Source organism: Schistocerca nitens, chromosome 7, assembly GCF_023898315.1.
Source record: "Schistocerca nitens isolate TAMUIC-IGC-003100 chromosome 7, iqSchNite1.1, whole genome shotgun sequence".
NCBI lineage: Eukaryota > Metazoa > Arthropoda > Insecta > Orthoptera > Acrididae > Schistocerca > Schistocerca nitens.
Window position 1 is genome coordinate 421174777 of NC_064620.1, and position 27369 is coordinate 421202145.

Sequence of the window (27369 nt, forward strand, 5' to 3'; positions counted from 1 at the left end):
CGATATTGGAATATCGATCTTAAAGTTCGCAATATCGATATTGTATGGATATCGATTTTCCATTATCCCAATTACACATACAATTAAGCCATACAAACTTGGTTCGGGGACTAACTTTCAATTAATTCCGCCCTTACGTCTGTCATTGTCGACTCTCCTCACAATCGATTGCGAATCAATTATGCATCTTATTAAATCAAACAGCTTCTCATTGGGCTTCACAAGTTTGAGTGGATTATCACCATCAGTCACTAAAGACTCTTAAAAAAATAACACTACGGCGACAGTCCAATAAAAAAATACAAAACCATACCGCATAAAGCAGTTATTTACGCTGTCCATAGGAGGCTTTAAAAATTTAATACGTCCGCAGTGTGCCAATTTGGTATGTTTGCGAAATTTGTCTCAGAAATATTCTCATGAACAATCGAGGCCAGAACTCAGCGAAGGATATGCAGTTGGTAGATGAAAATTTTGCCCGTAAACACTGTTAAAATAACTACGAAAATGCAGCCCGTAACGTCAACAACCGCCGATATCGCCCTGAAAATGACGGGATGTTCGTTCGCCTGTAGAAATATCGGCGATTGTCGAGGACTTCAGCCGACTGCTTAACGTCAAGTTTGAACTTTCAGAACGACGGGAGAAGTTAATTCACATCCGTTAATACTTTAATCTCGTGGAACCACTCATTTATGAGTCTTAACGGTCATAGCTGTTAAAGATTTATTCACTGCTACTCCGAAAAAGTTTTGATTTGTTGTGGAGACGACCAGTATATGGCCCGGAAGAATTATTGATTTTTTTTTTTTTTTTTTTTTTTTTTTTTTGCAGTCCTTACGTTTTATGTCGAGAGCAGTAAGGTTCACGTTTTATTCAGCCGTCTTTTCTTAACTGATGAATTAACGAAACTGGTTCCTAAAACTTCAACCAATTCTTGATAAATTTACTTTAGTGATCAATCGAAAACGAGCACAGAATTGCGGTTCATCCATTGAATGAAATAAACACACAAACGATACCATTCCGCTGATACTGATATCTATGTTAATGCGTAACGTACCAGTATTACAAAAAAAATTGTTAATATCAACTCAAAATGTGGCAGTTACAAGCTGCCCTCGTAAACGCGCAAATTTCTTCTGGATTTTGTTGTGATCATTTATATCTATCTTGCAAATACTGAAGATAACACACATTGTTCTCCTGGGAACTTGCATCGTTGTTGCAACTTGTGGGACAAGAGCATTGACCGCCATTTGTAAAAGTCAGTAAAACGAGTTATCAGCAGCAGTGTTGCGTGCTATTGATCCGTTTATTGTAAGGCATTGTACGGTGGGCTTCTAGTGCGCACGCGCTTCCTAACTGTCACAACAGGCGGCCATGACACGGTTTTCCCATAAGTGCGTCGAAATGCTCTGTTCTATTTCGAAGAATATGACTGAAGGCGGATCGGGAAATTATGACAATAGTAAAATTGGAATTCTATAAAAATAAGTCACTTGTTTCTCAATATCTTTTGTCGTTTTCATTCAGTTTGTACATAGCTTGCGGTTCGTGATTGTAGGACGAAGTTAATGGCTCTGAAGATTGTGGGGTAATTGCTTTTGGATTAGAAAGTGATGGTTATCGACAGATACGAAACTTTTAATAGCGTTATTTTCGGTTAATCTGTGTTAAGTGTTTCCAAAATATTTAAAGATAGACTGTGAAGTAAACATTGTTACAGTTGTCTTTAGGGAGGCTCGTAGTAACTGTGGGGACAACAGCAACATCTGCGGGGATATTGAAATGATTGTCGAGATCTGACGACAGTAAACGGTGACTAAAATTTGGTACTATTAATGGGGAGCGCGAAGTTTTTACATGCGTACCACTAATTCACGTTAACAATCGGAAGGGAATCAGAAATTAAGTAGGCCCACACATGGAGGGAAAAAGCAGAGGTATGTGATAATTTGCCATTGAATTGACCTCCAATAACTGTTCTGTATAAACTGGTAGCAATTTTATGTTGCTTTTTCCGTCTTACAATTCATGTATATTCCTTTCACACCAAATATAAAGTTTGTATAGGCTGCATTCACACCTTTCTTTCAATTTGCTTCTACGGGCACATTTTTGTCATTGCAGAGTTTGTGCTTGGTGAGGGTGAAGACACGATGGTTGAGAATGGAGGGCATCTTACCCAAGTTGTGGACGGACTTACCTTCCAAGATGACAAACACAGCCAGCGCACCCTCCAGGCTTTGCACATGATGCGAAAGAATCGACACTTCTGTGATGTTGTCCTGCATGTAAGTATGACGTCGTGATAGGATTGCATAGATCATCTTTTTTTCTTTTGTTGGCTTAACCACAAACTGTGTAGTTCTCACAGATTTACATTGTAACATGAACATGTTGCAGGGAATGTAATGTAATTTGTAAAGCTTATTCATAAATAGCAATGGCTATAGAAAATTAGTTCTTAAACAGTGACTGTTTAATGTACGTAATGAAATTAGTTCTCAGTATAAGATTTATGACTGAAACAAAATTTTTGCTTGAAATTGAACTTGGACTTCTCTGACGTCAGTTTGCCAGTTCCAAACTTTTTCTTCCATGAGGTAGTGATGCAATACAAGTGGCACAAAATTGTAAGAGTGTGTATAATTTGTTTGTTTCTACATCACTTGTATTGTGTGTTGTAATTTGTTTGCTTCTTATACAATGTACACAGCAAATCTCCCCCCCCCCCCCTCCGCCACACACACACACACACACACAGCATAAGATTCATTTCTATTCCCAGGAACTGTGGCAAGTGGTTAATAGAAAACTTAAAATCTGTCAGATGCAGAAGGCTATTTACATTTTTAATTTTTTTCAGATGTGTGTTGAACAGCCCCTTTGTAGCTGGGTTATTATGCTTCTACTGAGAGAATTTTCGCTGTTGTTGACAAACACCTCTAGCCAGTGGCTCGAAACATACCCTCTCCCATCAGAGATACCAACCACTTCCTTTACCGTCGCTGTGCCGTCCCCACCCCTTCAGATCTTAGCACCGTGCTTGTCACTGTTGATACCACCTCCCTATATACAAACATCCCTCAAATGCCCTCGGCCTTGCTACCGTTGAACACTACCTCTCCCAATGCCCATCAGACTCCAAACCCACTACTCCATTCCTTATAAACCTTATCATCTAAAAACACTACATTTTTAAGAGAAGGTATGTAAACAAATCTGCTGCACAGTCATGGGGTACTTTCGTGGTCCAATCTTGTGCCAACCTCTTTGTGGGTCATCTAGAGGAAATCTTCCTAGCCTCCCTAAACCCCAAACCTGATGTCTGGTTTGGGATCATTAATGACATCAAGATGTGGACTCGGGGCCAAGTCACCCTGTCCTCATTCCTCCACACCTATCAACCTCATCTGCTCCTGCTGAGTCCAGTGTGCAATGTTCCTGGACATTGACCTCAACCTCTGTTGGCTCCATCCACATCTGACAGTATTAAACCCACTACCTACAAACAGTACCTGCATTGAGATAGCAGTCATCCCTTCCACACAAAAAACTATTCACATACGGCCTCACCACCTGGAGACAGTGAAGACCTCCCTTGCCCAATATACTGAAGGTGTTAAGAGGGCCTTCACAGAGAAGCACTATACTCCAACCCCCACCTAGTTCGCAAACTTTCCTGTGCTATATTGTCAAACACCCCTGATCCTTCCACCACCTCAAAGAATCAGCTACAAAGGAGTGCCCCCACCCCACCCTGTCACCCTATATGACTGGACTGGAATAACTGAACCATACCCTTTGCTAGGGCCTTGGTTATGTATTATGATGCCCAGAAACGAGGGACATGCAACTAAGATCCTTCCCAGTGGTCTTAAAGTTGTCTTCTGTTGGCCACCCAGTCTACATGTCATCTTGCTCCATCCTTACGCCACACTCACTCCTGATCTCTTGCCACAAAGATCATACCCCTGTAGACGACCCAGGTGCAAGATCTGCCCTGTCCACCCACTTCTTATTCCAGTCCTGTTACAAGCTAATCCTGCCCTGCCAAAGGAACCAAGCGAGGTGGCGCAGTGGTTAGCACACTGGACTCGCATTCGGGAGGACGACGGTTCAATCCCGTCTCCGGCCATCCTGATTTAGGTTTTCAGTGATTTCCCTAAATCGTTTCAGGCAAATGCCGGGATGGTTCCTTTGAAAGGGCACGGCCGATTTCCTTCCCAATCCTTCCCTAACCCGAGCTTGCGCTCCGTCTCTAATGACCTCGCTGTCAACGAGACGTTAAACACTAACCACCACCACCACCACCACCACCCTGCCAAAGACAGGCCCACTTTCGAAAGCAGCCATGCCATAGACAAATATATGCCACAATCACAGCACAGCTTTTTATGTCAGTATATTAATCAATCAGCCGTCCACAAGAATCAGTGGTCACCACCAAACTGTAGCCAAGAACGAAGTTGACCACCCAGTGCCTCAACACACAGCTGAGGACAGTAGCTGATACACAACTCTGAACGTGTGGATCCTTCACTCCACCACCAGCTTTTCTGAACTATGCAGACCAGAGTTATCCTTGCAACACATCCTTGGGTACCATAACCCTCATGGCCTCAATCTCTGCTAACTGTCCGTCCCCACACCCTCCACCCAACAGTTTTCCTGTCACACCATTCCAATCCGCACCACCTTCATGAGCTGCACACCACTTGCTCTGGCACGTGTGTGTCACATGTCTACCCCGTGAAACTGCCACTCATTCCTCCCGAATTCCTAGCCAGCAGACCTGCTGCCTCCCTCAGAGCTGCTAGTTACCCATCCCCAATTCATCTTCCTCTCCTCCCTCCATCCACCCCACTCTACAGAACCCCCAGCCGGCCGAAGTGGCCGTGCAGTTCTAGGTGCTGCAGTTTGGAACCGCAAGACCGCTACGGTCGCAGGTTTGAATCCTGCTTCGGGCATGGATGTGTGTGATGTCCTTAGGTTAGTTAGGTTTAAGTAGTTCTAAGTTCTAGGGGACTAATGACCTCAGAAGTTGAGTCCCATAGTTCTCAGAGCCATTTGAACCATTTTGAACAGAACCTCCACCCTGGCTTACTCCTAAATTAGAAACATAGTTGTATTTAGTGATAAGAGGGCACACAACAATATTTATTGATAAGGATATTAAAGAAAGAAAACTGGGAATATCGCCTTAGAAAACTGAAACATGACCAGAAATTGCATTCACTGATTTCACTGACACACATACACTGCCTGCCACAGATTCCATATCCCAGGTGGCCTGAATGAAAAGAACTTGCTCCCATGTAGGAGGCAATATAAATGTTGATAGGCCATTGGACTATCATGTTCTACCCAGTACCAGGCTGTGGAAAGGCGTGGTTGTGAGCCCACTTGATGAGAGCTACTGATTTGAATGGATATTGGGGGGGGGGGGGGGATAGAAATTGCAACACAAATGAGATTTAAAAAATAACACAGATATGTTCAAAATTAGCACACAACAACATGCTCTTAACAAAGGGCAACTTCCACCGACACTCATTCACAGCATGACATAGAAATAACACTCAACTGTAACTACACAAGTTTAACTGAGAACATTTCAGAGAGAATACTGAACCTTGAGAACTAGGTTTCGACAACAAAAGGGAATCTTACCACGTGGCTGGCACTGCTATTCTCCCATAATATTGTGAAATACTCGTGATTGCCAAATGACCAAAACAGTGATGAAAACTGAGCATCATTACAAGACTGTGCCCGAAGTAGTGAGCTGTTAAACTTCCCATAGCATGGTGGAGTGTACCTGTCAACAACAGGCTGTTGCAGGCGAGATGACAGCTAGTGAACCTTCCAAGAAGACATTGCAGAATGTGAAGAGTGGCCCCACTCAAGGGTTCTGCTAGCTTGTCGGCACCTCACAGTAATGTGCGTAAGACTGGAAAAAGTAGTTCTGGTGCTAATTCATCGGGTGGTAAAGGTCTATCTGTAACATGCTGTACCATACAACTCGCCGCTTCTTTCTTTCTTTTTCTTTTTTCTTTTTTTTCTTTTTTTTTCTTTTTTTTTTTTTTTTTAAAAAAAAGCTGGACATTTCCTAACCTAGCACAGCTTGGGCTATTGGGACAGTGGGTCTCTGTGTTCCCGTCCGCCTAAAGGCAAAGATGATGCTCTGATTAAACTAGAATCTTTTTAAGTGCGACTGCCATATTGAACAATTTATTAATTCCTCTCAGAATGATGGCAACCAAAATGTGTATACAGATTTTAGTTCCTGTGTGTGTGTGTGTGTGTGTGTGTGTGTGTAGCGGATTATAATAATATGTCTTTCATTTCTGTAATTATATAAGTGCTTTAATTCACGGTTGAATCTTCAGATACTTCGAAATAAAATTGATACTCAAGTTAGGGATGGAGCAGATGTTTGTTCCTCATCAAAAAGTTCTGAGCCTAACGCCTTATTTCATATTCATTAATAACTTGTCGACTCATTCTTTGTTTCTGGCCTTGCGCAGCCGCCCGTGCACTCGTCACTGCACGTAACGTTCTTGGAAGGATCTGCAATGTGATACATTACATGATCAATGCGAAAAATGTGTTCAACGGTATTGAATACACTAACTGGAAGAACGGAGAATCTTCCAAAGTAATTCAAACTCTCCAAAAGTGTTACATGCAAACAGAAGTGAAATATGAATATGTCATGAATATAAAATGTTTTACTTTCATGTAAAGTTCACATGAACGCAACAAACACCTCACTGTAATGTGAGAAACTAAAATACTACCAAGGACACATTTATGAAATGTACAACATAAATATTAAATAAAGTTATTTATTGCACAGTCAATAAAACAAAACTGTTGCCACAAAAAATCGCAATTCCACCTCCACCACTTTCAGCATGTACATTCATGTCACGAATTGTGGCAACACTTTGCTCAGTTAATGCCCTTGTTGGGTTGTAGTGGCAACATATCATACTAGCGAGCCAAAATATACACCTCATTAATACCAAGTTAACCGAGTGAGGTGGCGCATTGGTTAGCACACTGGACTCTCATTCGGGAGGACGACAGTTCAATCCTGCGTCCGGCCATCCTGATTTAGGTTTAGGGTGATTTCCCTAAATCGCTCCAGGTAAATGCCGGGATGGTTCCTTTGAAAGGGCACGGCCGACCTCCTTCCACATCCATCCCTAAACCGATGACCTCACAGTTTGGTCTCTTCCCCCAAAACAACCCCCCCCCCCCCTAACAAAAAATACCAAGTAAACATTATATATTGTAGTGTAGAATGTCAACAATGATCGTAAAATATGTAGTGATTTGACTGGCATTGATAGATGTGGTCCAGAGGTGGTGTTTGGTAAGTGCCTGATCCTCACTCATTGAATGTGAGTGTGGTTCCACTGTATGGCTAGAATTTTTTTTGTCCCTGTTGTGCTAGGCGCCTGTGGCCTTTATGTGGTACCTTCTCATGTCTTGATAAGTACAACACAGGTGCACAGTATTTGCAGTCTTCGGCATGAATTAACAAAATCATCGAAGTTATTTTATAGTCTAAATTAAATTACAGAAGAGTAGTGTCTGTATGCATAAGAGTATTCATAGAAGTATCAGACAGAATGGAAAAGCTGGTAAAGCAGAAAAATCATTCAAAAGAAAGTAAGAGAGAGTAAATTTTTAATGATAAACTCATAAAATTTCGATGTCAAAGTAAAATTAAAAATATTCTGGGAAAAAGAAAAAACAACTGTACAATGTAATGGGTCTGAATAATATGTTTAAATTCCCTCAGATAGTGTGTATTAAAATCTGGTTGGACGTGTGTAATGATCCTAAAGGAATAAGCAGGTATGAAATTGCATGTCCTGTGTAATTAACAGCAAAAGTGTAGAATATGGGTCATTTCTTCCTAATTTTCAAGGAAAATAGAACTCAGTAACACAACAATATTAGGAAAAGAATAGATTACTACTCACCATAAAGATGACACATTGAGTTACTGACAACTGCAATGGAAAGATTGCTACACATTCAGAGAAGAAAACAAACAAACACACACACACACACACACACACACACACACACACACACACACACACACACAAGCACATCTCACAAACACGACTGCCATCTCTGGCAGCTTGGACAGGAATTCATTAATTTCAGTATTTCGGTGGTTTGTGGGTTTGAGACTACAGACATCAGATGTTGGAATGCATTACACTTTGCCATATTGCAATTAGAACTGAACGTGGAGGAAAAAAAGAATAACTGTTCTGGTTTTACGTTGCTGTATCTTGTTGAAAAAGTATCCATGGTTGCTATTCATCTAACTGTGGGGCAATGAACTGTTGCAAAACGTCTAAGTAAATGTTAGCAGTAATGGACTTCTCTGAGAAGAAAAACGGTCCAAAAACCTTGTTATGCATGAGGCCGCGCCAAATATTCACTTTTTCACTTTTTCGCTGTCTCTCTGTAACTGTACAGTAGCATGTGGAGACTCTGAACCCCATACATGGACATTATGTCTTTTTACCATTCCACTGACATGAAAGGTAGATTCATCAGTAAAGCATATGTGATTTAAGTAATCGTTAACACCATCAATCCTGTTGAGAATCCCAGTTGCAAATTCAGCATGTGTCAGCAAATCGTTCGGTTGCAAGGCCTGCGCAATTTGCAGTTCGTAAGCATGCAACCTAAGCCTTTCATAAAGAATATTCACCACACTTACTTGCAGTATTTGAAGTTCACGTAATGCTTGACGAGTCGATTTAGACTGACTCTGTTGAAATGATTGCCGAACACAATCAACAGTTGCATCTCTCACACGAGGCCTTCCACTTAGAGGACGATCGTAAACACTACCTGTTTCGTTAAACTTTGCATACCATCGCTTTATTGATTTAATGTCAGGAGGGTTGCATCTATAAGCAGCTCAAAATATGCGCTGAACACTGATGAGCGATTTTGTTTCGTGAAACCAAAACACACATTGCACTTTCTCATGCTTTGATGCTATTCCGCCAGCAACTAACGTGACCTAACAGACTGTCAGTGTTGTGGAGCACTAGCGCCATCTATTGGTCACAACAACTAGGTACACTAACCTATGTAATGGCATCAAATGTAACTTATTATGTCAAATTTTTATAATCAGGGTAAGACTTTGTACTCTCCCTGTATATTCTGCAGTGGCCACCACTCTGAAGATTCCCGTAGAGAAATGGGCACAGTGCATGGAATGCTATCCATGACCTCAAAAAAGCTTTTGTATACCCTGACTGTACTTCTTTGGCACAGTAAATTAATGCAGAAAATGTTGGAAAGGTGGTAGGAAAGAGAATATTATTATTTTAGAGGTTATCTGTTCTACAGTGGTTGATATTAAGTGTTTTTTTGTGACTGTCTCATATTTGGACATCATTTCTATTTTCATTAATATTAACTCGTTTATGAGTTTTTCAAATTTAGATGCATTAAGTGAAACATGAATTCAATAAATAAAATACAAGGATCACTTAATTTTGTATTAACAAACATACAGTTGTGTGAAATGTTGTAATATAAAGTTGATTAGAGACGACAAAATTTCACATCAGGGATTGACGCTAGTATTAGGTCCACACACCATTAGCATCAATTACCTGCCACACCAACAAGGCCTGGAGGTGGCAGTCAGCTTCTGGAAGTACGTCACATTGTCCGCGAGACTTTCCCATGAATCTGGTGCTATGTCCCACAGTTGGTTGGGTGTGCATGAGATAAGTGTGCAGGATGTCAAACTGGCCGACCTGGCCGACTGAGAGCAGGAAGGCCCACAGGACTTTTAATTTCCACTTAGTTTGATGGCATCCGTTACAAAATATACACGTTTAAATTCCACAGAGCGAAATACATTGACTTGCGATAGAAGAATGCTGTGTGGAGAAGCGTAGCACTCCACTTTGGCACACTTGAGACCAAATAAAATGTCTTACATTTCCTTGAACGCAAGGTTTATGTATCAGACATCTTCAGAAAGATGTGCACTACAAAATGAATATATTTTTGAAAATTCGATTTTTAAAATTTTTGACATCCTGTCTAGAACACTCGAGGGAGGTGGAGGGTGCCATTATCTAGTGTTGCTCAGGTCCAGAAATATCGTAGATCCGGGGCTGATGTGCAGAGCAGAAAATATGCAGCATACATGTTGTTGCACATCAAACATCTATCCAAAACGTGTTTTCTTCTCAGAGTTTAGTTTTCTAAAGTGCGGGGAAATTCTACACGCGTGAATAAAACTGTAACCATTCAGAGGATTGATAAGTTTTACAGTTCAGAGGGAAAATAGACTGTCACTTAACACAGAAAATTGGTTTTCACCCCGGAGAGAGTGTATTTTTAACTGGGAAATCTGGGAATTTTTTTTCCTTGTCTGCGTATACACCGTGGTTATGGATATAGCTCTAGATGCAGGTGTTCGAAACAGTATTTATAACTAACAATTGTTAAACTCCAACTATTGTGTATTCAAGCCAAGTTTGCTTAGTAAAGTTACAAGAAAATTCTTCCTCTGAACAAAGCCACTGCTCCTTCAGGTTTGTTAATACCTTCTGCTTACCCTATTACTAGCTTAATAGCTACATGGCAACTATGATGATTGTTGTAGCTGATATTTACTGTTGCAGAGCAGTTATTTGTGTGCTGTAAGAACAGTGGGTTGTTTCGTGGCATTGCTGCTTATCTTAAGGGTAAAGGGAAAATTCAGTCCTCGAATCTAGGTATCAGAAAATAGATGGGAGGGGTTTTGAAATGTTATGATGTCAGATCGAAGCTTTGAGCAAATGTGCCTGGGATTGTTTGTTCAACTTGCTTCTGTTTCCGATCCAAAATCAGAAATTATTCTCCTGTTTCCGACCCAAAATCTGAAATGGTGTTCAGTCCATGACATCATCAACAGTATGCTAAACTCTAATCTTCCTTCCCTTTGAACACTCTATACAAGAAACCAATATCTAAATGTAAATTATTCTTATATTGTGCTTGTGCAAGTAACATTAAAACTGAAAATGATTGTTATATTACTAGCAAATGTCATTAAGAGCAAATGTTTTAGGCAGTAACCATAAGGATTCAAACACCCTTTGGAAGAAGCATGCTAAGGCATGTGCCAGCTGCAAACTACCCCCAACACACACACACACACACACACACACACACACACACGGCAAGAATGGTTGTTAGAAAATTAAAACATTTACTCATGTGTGAGATGCTATGGTGCAATATAGTGCTGCTTTGTTTTTACAGGTTGGGAGTGCAGAGTTCCATGCTCATAGGGCAGTGTTGGGTACAGTTAGCCCCCATTTATTTGAGATGTTCACTGCTGATGATGAGACAAAGGGCAGTCAACGTGAGAATGTCGTCACATACAAGCTTAATGGAGGATTTGAGAAGAGTGCTATTGATAAATTGATAGATTACGCTTATACTTCAAGGTATGTGTTAGTAAATGAACTAATAGATATTTATATAAATGAAGGTGATTTTGTAAGGAACATTCTTACACTAAAATTTATCATCATCCATAACCACCAATTGGTTGCTCGCTTTACTACATCTATATTGAATTTATTGTGATAGCAAAAATTACAAAATTCATTCACCTACACATGTAACAGATGAGACTTGCTTTAGTTTTGGTAGCGAAGCAGCTTAAATGACTTACTAAATGCAAGTCTTCTGGTCCAAATTACGTAAAACTTAAGTTCCTTTCAGAGTTCCATACTTAGTAAACACATACAGCCACTTACGCAGTGGAAGATCAAAGCCTAAAAACTGTAAGGTTGCACAGGTCACACCGATTCTCAAGAAAGGAAATAGAATTAATCCGCTGAAATAACAGGTACTTACTGCTGATGTCGATTTGTTGTAGAATTTTGGAGCATGTACTGTTTGGACATTATGAAAAACCTTGAAGAAAATGACCTGTGGACACTCAGTCGGCATTGATTCAGAAATTATCTTTGAAGCACAATTAGCTCTTTATTCTCACCAAGTAATGAGTGCTATTGGCAACATGTTTCAAAACATGTTGTGTTTACATGGGAGTGAAAATCGATTGCATAATTTGAAAGCTGTCAGTTAGGTGCAGATTTCCAGAATCGATTTTGAAGTGTTTGCATGACCACCCAGAAGCAGTGTTGTGAAATCGGTTTATGAAATCTTTGTTTTGGGAGCTCCATGTAAACGGGTTGATAGAAACTTGACAATACATTGTATTCTTTTCAGAACTATTAGAGTTAACATTTTACATAAATTACAATGAAAGATGATTAATACAAAGTTTCACATGTGACCTCAAGGCCAAGAAGAAATATAAACATGTTTTGAAATAATAGTTTTGTAAGTAACAAAGCTTTTCTGTGTTAAGTTTTGTAAAATGAATTCCTTTAACAATTTAATATTACATTAAGCAATTTCTCTTTACAAATAAATTAGTACTTCAACTCTGCACAGTACATAGTGTTAACTCTCAACACAACATCTTTATCATTGTATACAAAGACCACTGTTCCAGTACATATTGAAGACCAGTAAATTGAAAATTATTTTATGAACATTTAATTATATCATTGTATGGGATTCTGTTAAGTTACTTTCTTTCGTGGACTGCTTATTTCTCCTGGTGCTGGTGCTGTTATATAATGATTAGTGTAAGATGAAAATTAAAATATGACCATACATATATGCTTAGGTAACAAAATTACAGTGTAGTATCACCATCTTTAATATGTATGAGTGCATGGTGTTTGTTCTTTTAGACATGTCTGAAAGAACGTTCACTGAGAGGAACCCACAGCTGTGATGCATAATATGTAAATTAATTAGTTTTGATGCAGCTGATATCAATAGTTCTTCCCCTTCCTTTCCTTTCTCCCCCCCTCCACCCTTAATTTACATAACAACTCTCTTTAATAATCAAACTTACTGTTTAATAAAGTTGGTTAATCTTGATCTGTTACAGTACAGTAGTCAGATCTCTTTTGTGGGTTTCACTGACATTGTAAGTGCTTCAGTTATGATTGTGATGTTTACGGTAGATTCTGGAATCCATCACTAAATTATGAATGTGTGATGAACTGGTCTTTGTCTTTCAGACTGGAAGTGAGCAACCACCAGGTGAAAGCTGTTTATCTTGCTGCATCGTACCTGAAAATGGATCGTGTGGTGCGTGAATGTGCACGACACCTCATCAAGAACTTGTCTGTTGACAACTGCATTGAAACAAGATCACTTCCTGGCATAGCCAGGAATAAGAGTCTCCTTGAGCAAGTGGACAACTTCATAAACAGAGAGGTAAGGAACTTAAAAATTAATTTTTCAATTTTCCTTCCTGATTATTGACTGTTCTTTCATTGCTTGGTAAATGTGGTTTTTAGTGGATTCTCAAAGTCATGTAGCAAAATTGGAATTAATAAGATAGTAATTTAGTCCAGTGACAAATAATTTAGTATACTGTATCTACGAAACAAGAAAACAGGAAATGGGAAAGTGTGTGCTCAATTTTTCATTAAAAATTATAGGTAAAGTGTACACTCTTTTGAAGTGTGCAGTGCAACATAAACTAGAAAGCAAGAACAAATTAACTGACAAAAGATACATTGCTCAGAGAACTTAGTTTTAGACTCCAAAATGTTACTGTTATTCCCTATTGGGACTGTTAGAAACTTGCAACTGATCTTCTACCTGTGGGATGGTGGGTGGCTGAATGAATTTAGCTTGCTGGAGACAAATGTCACTTTCTCACTACTGGGTTCAGCTCCAGAATACTGACAATGCTTTTCATACTGCAGAAGCCCTTAATGACAAGTGTTACCAATCTAGTGGAAAAAAAAAATGTTAGAGAAAAATGACAAACTATTCAATGGCTCTAATGAATCAGTGGTGTTCAGATATTTCTGTCATACACCACTGGATATTGATTTGGGTTGAGGGAAGTTCTTTGATTGTTTGCTATCCATCTTAGCAGACTGAGCAAATTCATTTGATTTGTAAACTAGTCAGAGAAGTAATTTTGTTCGAATGAACTTTTATTACTAGGTCACATGCCTCTCCACTAAATTAGACCTTGGAGACCAAAGGCTACTTATTTGACAACGTGGGCGGAGAAATTTGCCACTGTTATTTTAATGGAACTACAGTGGCATTCATCTTAAGGGCTTGGTCACATTAGTAAGACAAATTTAGTGCCCCCCAGGGGGTCCACAACTCTTTTGTGGATACGTGCGTGGCGAGCACGGGGCCCCGAGCCATTGCAGCCTCCTTTCTCTCCCGGGCTGCATTTCCTTTCCGTTCCCCTCCTTTCCCCTCCATACTCCTTTCCCCTTGCCCTCTCCTCTCTCTCTATTGGTGTCCTTGCTTATGTTCGCCCCGCTATCCTCCTGGTTCTGTTGGTTTTACACTCCGGCTTTGTTGCGTACTTATCTCCTCTTTTTGGCATTCCTTGGTCCCCCTCTGGGGTTTGACCTCCATTCCAAAATTTCTCTTCCGTAGTGTGAGCCATTTGGGGAAGAGCACCTTACCTAGTGTCTCCGACGTGCGCCCTCCTAGTACATTCCACCTTTTCTTTCACGTCGTGGTCTGATGCTAGGGTGCATAGCCAGCACGGTAGCCAGCCCGTGTGGTGGGGTCGCTATGTACCCTTTTGGTTGAGCCCCCTGAACACACAGGGATCACACTTCTGATACCTGAGCTGTGACCTCCTCATGCATGCCTTGGAGTGGTTGCTCGTCATCCTGGAGCATCGGAACTCCCGGCAATGGCCGCCGTGCCAGACGGCCCTTGCCATGGCTGGGTGGCGCCCGTGAGGAGAGCCCCTGATCGGAGTGGGTGGTATCAGGGCGGACGCTATGCAGATGAAACGCATAAGGGTCCAAAACTCTGGCCGTTCTGCGGCCGTCTCTCTGCGTGGTACTGATTCCTCAAGTGCTGCTTCTCTTGCCCCTTCGGCCTTCCCTTCCATGGCTACCCCCTGGGAAGAGGGTCAGGCCCGTCGTCTAGGGGCAAAACCTTTCCCCCGTTATCTAGTTTGCACCAGGACTGATGGCGATACTTTCACCAGTGTCAAGCCTTTATTCTTTGTGGAACACATTGAAGACAAGTTTGGCGAAGTGGACTCCCTGAGCAAGATGCGGTCGGGTTCGTTGCTGATTAAAACTACTTCAGCTGCCCAATCTGCGGCCCTTCGTGCCTGTACCCATCTTGGCACAATTCCTGTGTCTATTACCCCTCACCAGTCTCTAAATATGGTACAAGGTGTGATTTTCCACAGGGACCTCATCCTTCAAACTGATGAGGAACTTCGGGACAATCTCGCACGGCGGGGTGTTCACTTTGTTCGGCGTGTTCAGAAGGGTCCTAAAGATAACCGTATTGATACTGGTGCCTTTATCCTGGCCTTTGAAGGGGATACCCTTCCTGAGAAAGTTAAGATTATGGTCTATCGCTGTGATGTGAAGCCGTACATCCCACCTCCTATGCGGTGTTTTAAGTGCTTGCGTTTTGGCCACATGTCTTCTCGCTGTTCCCAGGACCCTCTCTGTGGTGACTGGACGTCCACTCCATGAGGGGAGTCCCTGTGTTCCCCCTCCTGTATGTGTAAACTGTCATGGTAGTCATTCTCCACGTTCACCAGATTGCCCAGTATATAAGAAAGAAAAAAAGATACAAGAGTATAAGTCCATCGATCGTTTAAGCTACACAGAGGCCCGTAAGAAATATGCACGACTGCACCCTGTGTCCATGACATCAAGTTACGCCTTGGTTACATCTTCACCCCTTCCCCCTCCTTCCTTACCCCCATCCCGGCCCCCACTCCTCCCCCCCCTCCCCTGCAGCTCCCACACCTTCTCCTCTGGGTGCTGCTCCCCCTCCCCAGCCGGAGAAGTGTCCCACTCCTTCGGCGTCTGCCGGTCAAGGGCGCCTCTCCCGGGATGCCCCTTCCCGGCACCTTCCAGGTCAAAGATCTGCTGCCGCGCGGCGACCGCGAGAGCCGCGGTCTGTCGGCCCCCAGGTCGCCCGGTCTCTTTCTGTTCCTGATCTTGCTGCAGCTGGCTCCTTTATGCCACACAGCCCTCCTCGATCTCAGCCTGAAAAGAAGAAGAAACATAAGTCCCGGGACAAAGAGCCTCTGGTGTCACCAGAGGTCCCTTCCCCGACTTCACAACCGGATTCTGACCTGTCGTTTATGGATGTCGCCCCCTCCTTGTCTGTGACGGGTGGGGACCCGGCAGTATGACTGGATTTAGCGTGTTCAGCCCTCATTTAACCCATCGTTCTGTGGTTCTCCAATGGAATTGTAATGGCTACTATCGACACCTTCCGGAATTCAAATCCCTTCTTTCGTCCTACTCTGCAGCTTGTGTGGTTCTCCAGGAATCCCATTTTACTGATGCTCACTCACCGACCCTCCGTGGGTACCGTGTTTTCTGTCGAAATCGGGTCGGACCCTTGCGGGCTTCTGGTGGCGTTTGTACATTGGTCCGTACCGACATTGCTAGCACGTGGATTCCTCTCCAAACTACATTGGAAGCGGTTGCTGTTAGGGTCCACTTAGACTCTGCAGTCACCGTTTGTAATCTTTATCTCCCTCCTGACAGGGCTCTTACGCCTGCTGCCTTAACCACCCTTCTTCAGCAACTTCCTCCTCCCTTCCTCCTCCTTGGGGATTTTAATGCTCATCATCCTTTGTGGGGCAGTGTCTTTCCATCTAGACGAGGTCTTCTTATAGACCAATTTATTGCAGACCACGACCTGTGCCTTCTTAATGATGGCTCCCCTACTCATTTCAGTGCTGGTCAAGGTACCTTTTCTGCCATTGATCTTTCTCTTTCTTCTCCCTCTCTCCTCCCTTCATTACACTGGTCGCCACACGACGACCTTTGTGATAGTGACCATTTCCCGTTGATTATCACGCTCCCTTCGCGCTCCCCGATGGACAGGTTACCTCGTTGGTCTTTCCACCGCGCCGATTGGCCTCTATACACTGCACAGGTCGAGTTTTCTCCCTCTTTGTCGGGCGGTATTGATGACGTCCTACGTGATGTGTCTGACGCGATTGTTCGCGCTGCTCACCTTGCTGTCCCGCGCTCATCTGGACCATTTCGTCACCGGCGAGTTCCATGGTGGAGTACGGCCATTGCCATTGCCATCCGTGATCGCCGTCGAGCTTTGCAACACTTTAAGAGGCACCCATCTGTAGCCAGCCTTACTACCTTTAAACGCCTTCGCGCTAAAGCCCGTTATTTAATCAAACAGAGCAAGCGGATATGTTGGGAACGATTCATTTCTTCCCTTGGTTCCACTGTCCCTCTGTCACGGGTATGGGCTACACTTCGCTCTCTCCAAGGTTGCCATCGACAGTCCACCCTCCCAGGCCTTCACCTCCCAGATGGCATTTGTACGGACCCATTAGTTCTCGCAGAACATCTTGCGACCCATTTTGCAGTGGCATCAGCGTCAGCCTCCTATCCAGCTGCTTTCCTTCATCAAAAACAGCAGGCTGAAGCTGTCACCTTATGTTTCACCACTTGTGAGTCAGAATCTTACAACGAACCTTTTACTGAATGGGAATTTCTTTCTGCTCTATCTTCTTCTCATGATACGGCCCCTGGCCCAGATTCCATTCATAATCAACTGCTTCAACATCTCAGTGCTCCACAACGGCAACATCTTCTTCGGGTGTTTAACCGTATCTGGCTCCAGGGTGACTTCCCTTCTCAGTGGAGGGATAGCATTGTGGTTCCTGTCCTTAAGCCTGGTAAGAACCCCCTATCTGTTGACAGCTATCGGCCAATTAGTTTGACCAATGTTGTTTGTAAGTTACTTGAACGGATGGTAGCCCGTCGGCTCACTTGGGTCCTCGAATCTCGGCATCTATTGTCCCCTTACCAGTGTGGCTTTCGAGAGGGACGATCTCCAGTCGATCATTTACTTCGCTTGGAATCCGCAGTTCGGCAGGCTTTTTCCCAGCGCCGCCATTTGGTTGCAGTGTTTTTTGACCTTCGCAAGGCATATGACACGGCCTGGCGCCATCACATCTTACTAACCCTTCATCAGTGGGGTCTTCGGGGCCCACTACCGATTTTCATCCGCCAGTTCCTGATCCATCGGTCATTCAGAGTTCGAGTTGGTACTGCTTTTAGTTCTCCACGGACCCAGGAGACGGGCATCCCACAGGGTTCTGTCTTGAGTGTCCTTCTTTTCCTCATTGCTATCAATGGACTTGTGGCCTCTGTCGGTCCCTTGGTCGCCCCTGCCCTGTATGTGGATGATTTCTGCATTTGGGTTAGTTCCTCCTCGATGGCATCTGCAGAACGGCAGCTCCAGGTGGCTATACGGCGTGCCTCTGCATGGACCCTCTCTCACGGGTTTCAATTCTCTCCTTTAAAATCGCGGGTGGTCCACTTCTGTCGCCGTACTACGGTCCACCCTGATCCAGAGCTCTATCTCGCTGCACAACGATTGCCTGTGGTTTCACAGTTTCGTTTCCTGGGTCTTCTTTTCGACAACAAGCTCACTTGGTTGCCCCATATCAGACTCCTGAAGGTAGGATGTTTCCGTAAACTCAATGTCCTTCGCTTCCTTGCCCACTCCTCTTGGGGTGCGGACCGTTCCCTCCTCCTCCGTCTTTATCGTGCTCTAGTTCTGTCTCGTTTGGACTATGGTTGTCAAGTTTATGGTTCAGCTGCTCCTTCCACACTGCACGTGCTGGATCCAGTCCACCATCGTGGTATCCGTTTGGCCACCGGTGCCTTCCCTACTAGTCCTGTTGATAGTCTCCTGGTTGAAGCTGGGATCCCACCCCTTTCTGTTCGGTGGTCCCAGCTTCTGGTGTCTTATGCCCTCACTATCCGTTCTTCTCCCTCTCATCCTTCCTATTCTATCCTGTTCCCAGACCATGGACGTCGCCCACCCGACTCCCGCCCTCGGGCGGGTTTATCGGTTGGGCTGCGCCTTGCGTCTCTTTACCGTGATTTTCAGCTTCCTTCTTTGTCCTGTCTTCCTCGCTCCCTCCCCTCCACCCCTCCTTGGTTAGTTCCTCGGCCTCGAATTCGGATGGATCTCCGCCGCGGTCCGAAAGATTCCATCCCCCCGGTGGTGTTTCGTTCCTTTTTCCGCAAAATTTTATGGGAGTTTCGGGATGCTGTTGTTTTTTATACTAATGGCTCTAAATCTGTTGATCATGTTGGGTATGCCTTCACGTCCTCTGTTGGAACGGAAAATCATCTGCTGCCACCTACATGTGGGGTGTTTACTGCGGAATTGATGGCAATTTCCCGGGCCCTTACCTTTATTAAACACTCCCAACACAACCGCGTTTTGTTATGTACGGACTCGATGAGTGGCCTTCTTGCTATTGATCGGTGTTTTTCGCGCCATCCCTTGGTCTCTGCCATCCATGACCATCTCGCTGATATTCACCGTGCTGCTTGTTCCATTGACTTCCTATGGGTCCCTGGCCATGTGGGTATCCCGGGAAATGAGCTCGCTGATCGTTTGGCTGGGGGAGCAGTTACTTACCCCCCGTTTCCTGTAACCCCTCCTGCAGCGGATTTACGGCTTCACATCAAATCCCACTTCGCGCAGTCATGGGCCAATTCTTGGGAGGCTACTCCACTGTCTAATAAACTTCGTGCAATTAAGGTGACACCAGGCCCATGGCGTTCTTCCTTTCGCCTCTCCCGAAAGGACTCGACCACACTGTGTCGTCTCCGCATTGGTCATACCAGGCTGACCCATGGTTTTCTTTTGCGTGGTGAGCCACCCCCGCTATGTGGTTGTGGAGCCTTTCAGTCAGTGGCCCACATTTTGGTTGAATGCCCCCTTCTTTTGGCTCTGCGTACTAAGTACCGACTCCCCCACACTTTACCTTTGATGTTGGCTGACGATTCCCGGATGATCTCTCTGGTTCTCGGTTTCCTCCGGGAGAGTGGTTTTTATTCTCAGTTTTAAGGTTTTTAATCTCTCTGGTGTTGGGGCAGGGCGGTGAGTGTTTGGGTGTCTCCCACTGTAGGCAGTGTTTAGAGATTCCCGATTCAACTCCCTGACCGGAATCCTCTTTCTTTCCCCTTTTACTCTTTTTTACCCTTTTTTCAGGCTTGGTTAGTCTTTTTATTTCCATACGTATTTTCTGCATTTTAGCAGTTACACCTTTTAAGTCACAGGTGGTCTTGCCTATGCTGCTTCAGCATAGTGTTGGGTTCGTTCTCTTGCCGACTTCCCTCATTTGTTTTTACCAATGACAATGTGACTGCCCTTTTACGTTTTTCCCTTTTTCCGTTTTATTGTTCTGACTTTTCTGAGATGTCCCGTTAGCAGAATGGAGTATATTTGAAACAAGGGACTGATGACCTCGCTGTTTGGTCCCTTAAACCTCAAACAACCAACCAACCAACAAATTTAGTGAAGAGATGATAATCTTCTTGATAGCTATTAAACCATTGAACATTTGCATTGTTTTTTGGGCTACTTAGAAAAACAAAGAAACATAATAGTCAAGACATTTAATAGTCCTAACACATTGTATTCTGATTGTGTAGTATTAGTTCCATTCTCAAAGAATTTGATCTAAAAACCTGTTTCATTATGAAGTGTGTTTCCAGTGTGTCTAACAACTTTTAAAAATTGTTTCCTTGCAGTTCACTCAAGTTTCACAATCAAACATTTTGCTGTCATTGCCATGTGTGAGAGTAGAAGTTCTGAACCAGACAAGACAAGAAATGTCTCTTGTTGCTTGTGAGTCAGCTTGCAAATTAGCATTGGAGTGGGTCCGACGACAAATTGAAGGCGATGCTATTCTAATTGAGCAACTTACAGAGAAAGTAAGTCCTTAAGAACTTAGTCAGACTTAAATTCAAATTCTTTGTATAAAAACTAGTTACCCACATTGAAATTGAAAATGACAGGATATTTTAACTACTGTTAACATAGTTCATAGTTGGAAACTTCCTGATGACAACGAGATTTCCTTGAAAAGTGATGCACTAAATAAGATGGAATAATAGATTAATACTAATTGTTGTGATGGATGGCACAGTTTGTTCTCTTTCTTCCATCACATTGTCTGACGCCTTCATGGGAATCAAATTTTCTTTGGTCTTCTCTCTCAGGAAAGATATGCCACTACTCAGTAATTTATGGGAGTTGTCCAAACTGTAGTAATTCACAGGTTTTAAACTTCTTGATTATGTATCTGTTGGATGTATATGTTACTGTATGCATAGAAAGTTGCCCCATATATTTCAACTGAGTAGTAGTATGGTGGACCTGCCTTATGGTCCTGTTTAACTTAGTATTTTACTTTAATTCTGATGTAAGCTGTGTTGTTAGATTAGGTTTTCTACAGTTTTCCTAAACTGCTTGATGTGGTTGCTGGATACTGTGATGGTGCCTTTGGAAAGAATGAACACAGAAGGTTTTGCTTACTGTTGTTTCTTCAATCTGAACTTCTGCTCAATCTAACGATCATGCCATTGACAAGATGTTAAATACTAATCTGTCTTCCTCCCTCCGGTGTTAAAGTAATTTTATTACAACTTCGTTTAGAGCCCTCCGCGCGATTACATTGTTAGGCATGTCTGCAATTTGTAATTTTCTTGGCTTATATAAAATGTTTGTAGTATATGACAAACTTACTATCGAAAAATGCTTCTTTTGCATGCATTATCCAGTTTCATAATGTATGCCTCCAACTTTTTCTTCTGTTGACATTGTCTTAGTATTCCGTATTTTGCAATAGTTGTGATAATCAACTTTCCTTAAATAGTTGTTTCGCTTTCATAAAAGCACTGAACTGTCAAAGGTTGTCCAGAAAATAATAAAAGATTATTAACAGCAGGAAGCTTTCTTTTGTAGTAAATGCCACTCCCTTACCTTTTGTCAGCATGTGTCCCAAGTCATCAAATATAAGCTATTCATATTACTCTGTTATGTGGTGGTATGTTTTGTTTATGAAGTAGTCTTCCGTAAAATTCTGAGGGATACAAAACCACACCACCTCCCATCTTCTCTTACCAAGCATACAATGTAAAACCTGTGGTCTGTCATAAAAACATGGTGCTGAGCTTTGGTTTGGGACAGTAGCTTTCATTTTTAATCTGGAATTTTGAGATTCCCTAGTTCAAAACAGGCAGTCTGGCTTCATGCTGCAGAAATATGGAATTAAAAACTTCCACATAGAGCCACATTTGTTGCTTACATAATTTTATGGGAGGGCAGGGTGTTCGTCATAGCAATAGAATTAGTTTGTTAATATTGAAGACAAAATTTCCTTTCTCTTTGATAATGTATTCATTAAGTAATTATTCAGGTATGTACATCCCTCGTAACACAATGTACTACTAAAAGGAATATTTTAGATATGTTGGTTTGTACAGTTAAGAGTTAATTTGTTACAGTCTTATTGACACACTTGTTTTGATAAACTCTTCGTAGTAGTTTTTGTAGTTGTGGCTTGCATAATGAGATTCAGACAAAATATTTTAATTTCACGTACATTTCTTCTTTTTTTTTTCTTTTTGATCACCACCCACTCCCTCCAGCACACTTTTTCATTTTGTGAATTGTATTATTATTGGTAAACTCACAGTGGAAAGTCCAGGAGAGAATAACAGCAATATGGAAAGCGTAGACTGCTACGGACCACATTGCGTGAGGTGACATTGAGTAACAAGCAGGCACAATGAATAAACACTAAATATTTTCAGCTTTTGGATAAAGTGCTTCAGAAATAAAACTTCCATTCATTCACAAAACTCTTGCAGAGATGGCCACTGTTACTGGGTGATTACTATTGATAAGAAAGTGTTGTTGCAATGTGGCCAAAATTTATTGGACACAATAATAATTCTTATTCTTAAAAAAACTCTTTTGCAGTTACCATTAACTAAAGTGTTCCCTGAACAGAATTGGAGTAAACTACGTATGTGTATATGTGAATGTTTCTGTCTTACCCTGTTGCATAACTAATTGACGTGTTTTGTTTTAGACACATCTCTTGTACCTGGCATTGGACAATTCCTTACAGGATTGCTCTGAGTTGCCGACTGGTGATGTGGGTGACACTGAAATAGTACAAGACTATAAGAAAATGTCTAAGAAGAGTCAGGCAAATCCCAAGGTAATAATGTCATCAGTATTAACTTCCTGAGACATATGAACTAATAATGAAAACTCTCATGACTGCTTGATTGCACCATCATTGTTTAGGTGTATTGTTTCAAATTTCTCTTTTTCATTCATTCTTGATTGCAGTTCGTTTTCATATATTTGGAAAATTAACCCTTGAGTGGGCACACTGTTGTAAAAAGTAAAAGTACAACAGCAGCAGTTTTTATGCCTAATCAATGCCTTAACCTTGAGCTATTGTGCCATTGCTGCCATGTATTCCGTTGTTGACGTTTTCTCAACAATGTTAAAGTGGCTCAGTTCATTTGGTTAGCTTCCTCAGTTTATCTGAATTGTAAGCAACATCATGTCGAATGTTGTAAAAAGTAAAACGTGCGCCTGCTGTGATAGTTCCAAGCTTACATTCCACATGGGAAATGTTACTTTGGTTACACTGACATCTGAATGTATTTATTCATTTCATTTATTTGATGTTTTGTTCCAATTCAAAGCGTGTATTAGACGAATTATTTCGCAAACTGCTTGAAGAAGGTGATGATAATGTCTATCCAGACTTTTCAGGCGTGGAGGTACTGTATTTACTCGAATCTAAGCCGCACTCGAATCTAAGCCGCACTCGAATCTAAGCCGCACTCGAATCTAAGCCGCACTCGAATCTAAGCCGCACTCGAATCTAAGCCGCACTCGAATCTAAGCCGCACTCGAATCTAAGCCGCACTCGAATCTAAGCCGCACTCGAATCTAAGCCGCACTCGAATCTAAGCCGCACTCGAATCTAAGCCGCACTCGAATCTAAGCCGCACTCGAATCTAAGCCGCACTCGAATCTAAGCCGCACTCGAATCTAAGCCGCACCCAAAAAATGAGACTCGAAATCAAGGGAAAAAAAAATTCCCGAATCTAAGCCGCTCCTGAAATTTGAGACTCAAAATTCAAGGTGAGAGAAAAGTTTTAGACCGCCCCTCCAAATCAAAAAACAGTTGGTCCATTGTAACGTGTAACACAATTGAGGTCGAATGGATGAAGATACAGCTACAGTAGTTTGGTTCGAGTCGTAAGCTTAACAGTTAAGTTTTACCAGGTAGCCATTGCTATGTGTCAGGCGCTCCGTCCGCATTTATACAGGTACCCTTCCTTTTTCGCTTACTTCGTCTGGTTTGAATCGATTGCTTATTTTGCTTTGATCTGATAAGTGCCGTTCTCTTTGTTACAGGTGTTTATGTCACTCTAAGCTGAAAATGCATTATTGTACTGTGTCATGCATTGTTTGTTACATTCTGATAATGCTTGCTTTTGTGCGCGCTACCGCGGCTTACAATTAAAAAAAGAGGAATTGTCTCATAAGTGAAACAATGGCGAGAGTCTGCTATTTGTTGTTACTTAAACTGCTGCTTTCTTTGATAATGATCAACAAGAACCAAATAATAGACTACGTATGATAGATGATGTTCTGAACGAGAGTTTAGCGAAAATTTTTCTCCGTTTGAAAATCTTTGCAGACGACTCTTTAGTACATTATATTCTGGACAGAAATTAGGGTCATCTTAGATTTAAAAATCTAGTCAGTTGCCGTGCTTAGTTTCTGACTGTATCACTATTCAGCATAAGAATAATACGAATATAAACATGACATGATATGTATATTCAGCCGCGTTTGCTGTTCTAGTTTCGTAGTTTATTAGGCAGACAGGATTTAAATGAACTAGCAGCAAACACGAAAGAATACATGGCATAATGTTTACATTCTTGTCCCTTTAAACTTATTTACTGACGCAGAGGTTTTGGCGCCAGTATTTATCTTTGTGCCTGCAAAGCACACCTGTGTAGCGCGACATATATTTGACGGCAGAAGTTAGTTGTGGTGACACCTACCAACATTTTTCAGAACTTCCGCTTACTTCTCACTCGATTCTAAGCCGCAGGCGGTTTTTTGGATTACAAAAACCGGGAAAAAAGTGCGGCTTGGATTCGAGTAAATACAGTAAGCGAAGTAGATTTGAGTGATGAAAACACTGAATAGGACCTTGGCAATGAATCTGAACTTGATGGTGAGGATGGCGATGATCCTGAAGAGACAGCAGATGTACAAGGGTTCTTTGTTGAAACGACAAATTTTCACATTGGTATAAGGGCGAGTGTGCTAAAACATAAAAAACCAACAGAAAAAAAACATTGTGCAAATTCCACCAGATCCAAAGTGAGAGGTGATGGGTGGAACTGATGAAGTTAGTGCTTTTTGAAAGTAATTGACCTTGACCTTATTGATGAAATTGTAAACTATACAAATACCTATATAAATAAACAGTGAGGCGCACATCAGTTCTTGCAGGGACGAAATAATGGCTGTGTTAGAGATTTTTGAAGAAGAAGAAGAAGAAGAAGATGCCATCATACTAATGTACTGGAACTCTGGGCAGCGGATGGAACACAAATGCTACTGCTTAGGACCGCAATGAGCTACAATAGGTTTCTATTTTTTCTAAGCTATTTGAGGTATGTTGATGTGGAAATGAGGAATGACAGGAGGAAAAACTGATTAGTTGGTTGGAATTTGTACAGTATTGGTACTGTATTGGATCCTTTTGCTGCTAACTGTCAATGTTCTTACAGCCTGGTGAATTCACCATGATAGTTGAAATGCTTCACCCCTACGGAGACCGCTGTAGATGGATGCAGTACATACCCAGCAAACCAGCTAAATATGGGACAAAAATGTTTTCTCTGTGTGATGCAAAAACATTTTATTGCAGTGCAGTGCATGCGACCGAAGGACAGTATCTAATGCTCCTGAGGATATAGTGAAAATATATGTGGTGCCTATAGAAAATTCTAACAGGAACCTTACAACTGGCAATTGGTACATAAGCTACCTCCTTTCTGAATATTTGCTGCAGAAGACTATCATTTACATTGGTACAATGACGAAGAACAGACGTGAAATTATTCCAGAATTTCTCCCAAACAAAACAAAAGAAATTGAAAGTGCAATGTTTGGATTTCAGTAGGATAAGACCTTAGTTTCGTGTGTTCCTAGTAAAAACTGTACTATCATACTTATGTCTGCTGTGCATGACATGCAAACAGCGGATGAAAAACTTGAAATCATAATTTAATACAACATGACAAAAGGTGGAGTTGATGTTGTAGCTAAAATGTGTGCCTGGTACACCAAAAATTGCAAGAAGATGGCCACTGGCTACTTTTACATTTTTCTGGACATAGCTGGAAAATTAATTTGCAAACAAATTGTCTGTGGGGTGTTATGAAAGTAAACATATGTCAGAAAAACTGGATAAATTGTTATTTAAGTAACTAAAAGAGCAAAACCTTTTGTTATAAATGATGAAGATAGTTAATATGAACTTCTTTCTTCAATAAATATAACAGTTTGTTTAAGACAAGTTTGTTTTTACTGACAAATGACCACGTTGTAAATTTTACAATGTGCACCTGCTCGTGTGACAACAGTAAGTGCGCCTGCCGGAGGGGTTGCAGTTATTGCAGGGAATGAAAAATATAAATAGTGAACCAGAAGGTTGGTTTGGAACTCAAGCTGTGTGTTCCAGGTACGATCATGTTGTATGTTTGAAAACTGCTTCCAAATTGAGAACAAACTAGCATATGCAAAAGAATTGCAGTATAAAGTCAGTTAAGTCTTAATGGTAAACATTGACAAAAAAATATTAAAATGGGTGAATTCCAGATTAAAAGATAGACTGGGGAAAAATGGGATCTGAGCTTTATACTTTTTAAACTTAGACTCTGTTAACTTATCGTACACATCCGTTGTGCAAAATGAGAGAGTAGACATTTTCCGTTGCAGACAAATTATTTTGCAGTTGTTTTAAAAGTAAAAATTTCTGTCCTCAATCTTCATACTAAATGCAGCAGTGCAGATGTACTGCTTTGAAAGATCATGAAGTTTTGGTAAAGCAGGTGATAGCCTTCAGTTTATTGGTAGAATATTGGGGAAGTGCAATCAGTCTGGAAAGTAGATTGCCTACAAATCACTTGTGCGACTGGTTCTGGAATATTGCTCAAGTGTGTGGGACCCATACCAGATGGGAATAACAGGGGCTATTGGACATATACAGAGAAGGGCAGCACTAATGTCACAGGTTTTTTACTTGGGCGTGTGTGTCAGAGATACTGAAGGAACCGAACT

The 27369-nt window shown here is 41.9% G+C and overlaps 1 protein-coding gene across 4 annotated transcripts in view; it reads left to right on the forward strand.

The window, feature by feature from the left end:
- Positions 1–27369, forward strand: part of LOC126194683 (influenza virus NS1A-binding protein homolog) — a 286130-nt gene that overhangs the window by 226118 nt on the left and 32643 nt on the right. For 3 of the 4 annotated variants that reach the window (XM_049932892.1, XM_049932889.1, XM_049932891.1), the window contains exons 2-6: positions 2134–2297; positions 11326–11513; positions 13176–13374; positions 20718–20900; positions 23066–23197. In XM_049932892.1, coding sequence (XP_049788849.1) covers positions 2163–2297; positions 11326–11513; positions 13176–13374; positions 20718–20900; positions 23066–23197 — 837 coding nt within the window. In that variant the 5' untranslated portion in view covers positions 2134–2162. Of the gene's footprint in view, positions 1–1440; positions 1947–2133; positions 2298–11325; positions 11514–13175; positions 13375–20717; positions 20901–23065; positions 23198–27369 lie in introns of those variants that run through there. The other variant, XM_049932890.1, reaches the window with a different exon arrangement.